The sequence below is a fragment of the Setaria viridis genome, chromosome 2 (genome assembly GCF_005286985.2).
Source record: "Setaria viridis chromosome 2, Setaria_viridis_v4.0, whole genome shotgun sequence".
In the NCBI taxonomy this organism is placed as follows: Eukaryota; Viridiplantae; Streptophyta; class Magnoliopsida; order Poales; family Poaceae; genus Setaria; species Setaria viridis.
The window spans coordinates 5,895,977-5,899,285 of record NC_048264.2 but is presented as its reverse complement, the minus strand read 5'-3'; the positions used below and the strand labels follow the sequence as shown (position 1 = coordinate 5,899,285).

At 50.0% G+C, this 3,309-nt stretch overlaps 1 protein-coding gene across 1 annotated transcript; it reads right to left on the bottom strand.

Moving 5' to 3' along the window:
* Nucleotides 1–602: 602 nt before the first annotated feature.
* On the bottom strand, nt 603–1,923 carry LOC117842500 (uncharacterized). Its single transcript, XM_034722971.2, has 2 exons — nt 1,231–1,923; nt 603–1,101 (listed from the first exon to the last, which is right to left on the bottom strand). The coding sequence occupies exons 1-2, from the start codon at nt 1,921–1,923 to the stop codon at nt 763–765; spliced, it is 1,032 nt and encodes a 343-aa protein (XP_034578862.2). The 3' UTR covers nt 603–762.
* Between the last annotated feature and the right edge of the window lie 1,386 nt (nt 1,924–3,309).

Genomic DNA, 3,309 nt, shown 5'->3' with positions numbered 1-3,309 from the left:
GAGAGCATACATCACATTTTGCTTTTGTGCACAAACAGTCATCAACGAGATAAAAAGCCCTCAATCCAATGTAAAACATCATGTGACAAGTAATGATATCAACATTCCAAGTTACTATTATATCCATCATATTGCTAATTCCTTTTCGGCCCATAATGCAAACTATATTTGTGGCAGCAGGAGCACCAATTTTTATATGTCGATGTTCAACAGTAGGGAAGTAGCTTCACGATACATTAGTACCTCCAGTATTTTTCTTAGGTGGCAAGAATAAGTGTATTAACAAATAATAATAATAAAATTATGATTAGTTAAATAATTGTAGATTCAAGGGTTCATAGCTCAATGGTAGAGCATTTGACTGCAGATCAAGGGGTCAACATTTCGAAACTGGTTGGGCCCTCTAATTTTTTTTTTCGGTTCAAACAACACCAGCTGATCTCTAAAGCACAATATATGTTTTGCAGTTACTCTAATCTACTGTTGACCATTTTTTTAAAAAAAATATTCAGAGTCTGCTTAATGGAGATGCTTGGGATGTAAAATTTGACGTGTGATCATGAGCTCCATTCCACAACTAATTTGTATCAGGAAGTTGGTGACGTCAGTTATGGCTCAGCTAACATAAGATGATTTTGTTTTTTTTCCAACAAGAAAAGATGTTAATGCAAAAAGAAAGAGGAATCAACAGTAGATATGTCATATCAAAGGCATTTAGTTCATTGAAGAAAACAAAAAAAAGGGGTTCGTGAGAATGTGGAATCAAATGATGCAAACATCAATTGAAGACGATGATGAAGAGATCGCACCTTTCGACGACTCCCGCACGAGCACGATGTGCACGGCGGCGTTGTTGGGCGGCAGCTGCAGGTGGAGCGGCAGGAGCTTCCCGTTGATGGGGCTGCGCGAGCACATGATCACGTCCTCGAGCCCCGATTCTTCCTTGAGCCTCTCCAGCAGCTCCTCCAAGCTCGTCCCGTTGAACGTGAAGTGGCGCGGCTCCTCGTCCGGGCTGACGTCCCCGTCGTCGTCGTCGCCGACGTGGTAGTGGATCGACCGCCCCTCCACCTTGTGCAGCGGCACCGAGAAGGACTCCGTCGACTGCACGCACGCACGCACGCGTAGATTAATGGCGAATCGATCACCGTGGCCGTCACCGGCGATATATATCTGCGTGCGTTCGCTAGCTAGCTAGCTAGCTTGGCCGGTTAATTCGTCGAACAGACGGACCTCGAGCCGGTACAGGCCGGGCGCGGGCGGCGCGATGTAGCCCGGCGGCGGCGGCGGCGGCTGCGCTCTGAACGGGGCCGTGTTCTCCTCCCGGTGGTGCGGCGGCGGTGGCGGCGGCCGCAGCGCCGACGTCGGCAAGGGAGGGGGAGACAGGGACGACGAACAGGAGGGAGGTTTGTACGACGGCGGCGCTGGTGAGTCGTCGACGGAGGCAGAGGAGTCGAGTCTGGGGAGGACGGCCTGGACGACCTCGACGTCCCAGACGACCCAGCCGGCGTGCCGGTGCGGGGTGTCGTGGGTGACGGAGTTCCGCCATGGCGGGAGGCCCGCGTTGGCGCGGAGGAAGTTGCCGTACCGCGTGCGAAGGCGCGCGCCGCCGCGGGCGCGGCCGGCCTCGTCGCGGACGGGGACCCACTCGACGGAGGAGTCGAGGCGGTGGGGCAGCGTCTGGAGCACCTTGCGGCCGGTGACGCCGAGGAGGAAGGGCTCGTTGGAGGCGGAGAGGTAGCGGCCGTAGCGGCTGCGGAGGCGGAGCACGCCGGGGGAGTGCGGGACGGGCTCCACCACCCACCGCGCGTTCGGGGACGCCGCGTTCCGGTCCTGGATCACGTGCGACTCGTCCTCGTCCGCGTACAGGTACTTGTCGTGGTGGCTCCGCAGCCGCACCGTCCGGGCGCGCTCGAACAGCTCCATTGTTGGTGGTGCCGGTGCTCGTCGGCGGCGGCGGCGCACCACGGCGTCGTTCCTGTTGCGTACGGTGGCGGCTGCCGGATGCCAGCCGGTGGTACGCTTGGGAGTGGACCGGACGTGCTCCGAGCGTTGCGCGCTCGGCGTGGCTATTCTGAGAGGGAGAGGAGCGGCGCGGCATGCCGGCATGGTGCGTGGCGCGCGGGAGTTTTGAGCGGTGGTGACGGTTGGGCGCTTGGGGTGTTTCACCGTGTCGACGGTAGCGTGTCACCGGTTGGTCGGTCACGGGCGCGTGTGTGCGACTAAAAAGACCGTACTAATTGGTAAGATTTTCAAAATAAAGTTACACTAGAGTATATTGGATGAAATTTTCCCAGAAATAATTCTTTATAAAAGTGGAATAAATTTTTATGAATCCAGAACAAATATTCAAGGTTGAGGATAAAAAATGCTCCAAGTTTGGTATAGAATTTTTCACGTTAAAAGAGAGAATTGTTCAAGAAGAAAAAATTGTTACTCTCAGAACAAAGAATTGTTCAAGTGGAACAAAAATTGCTCTAGTGGAATAAAAAAAACACCTGTAACAAATCAACTAAAATCGTGAGTATTCCCTAATGATAATTTTTGGACTTTGTTATGGCCTGTTGATGGTCTAGCAGTTGTTTTTGTTGGTGGGTTGGTTATCAAAATATGTAGCAACATGGCAAATACTAACGTTAAAACTTTTTGATACATATAAGGGGTATGGCACTGGTCAAGATTGACAATGGAAAACATGGCTTCTTTGGGGATATTCTTTTGGTGGTGGTGGTGGTGTATTTCTGGCTACTCCTTAAAGACAGGTTAAGTACAAGGGGACTTCTTCAAAGGAAAAGTATGGAATTAGTGACCTATATTTAGGGATGAAAGTGGTCGGAAAGTTCTTCTAACCACTTTTGTTTTCCATATGTTTTATTCAATTTTGTTTTCCGTATTTTTTATTTGATTAAGGGAATAAGAACGGGAATGCCGGACGGGAAAATGAAATTGGATAGGCAGGATGATAGAAATGAAATCAGATAGATGGGATGATCAGAAACATATCGATAATGGTCGGGAACTGATAATCCAAAATAGGAGATCGGTGAATTGAATGTCCGAACCAATAATTATTTGTGGCATTTGGCTTAACACATATTTCATACATGAATCATACAATATGTTGGAAAATGTATGTAAAAGAAAATAAAAGGAAAGAGCCAAACCTACTGCTTTGGTGGATTTGTGGCCTTGTAGTCCATGGCAGGCTTATAGCTAGCAGGCCGTGGCCAGTGGCCCACTTGCATGCACACACGGGCTAGTTAGCTTTACATGGGCAAGGCAGCAGCAACAACAGCACACCACCAAAGTTTA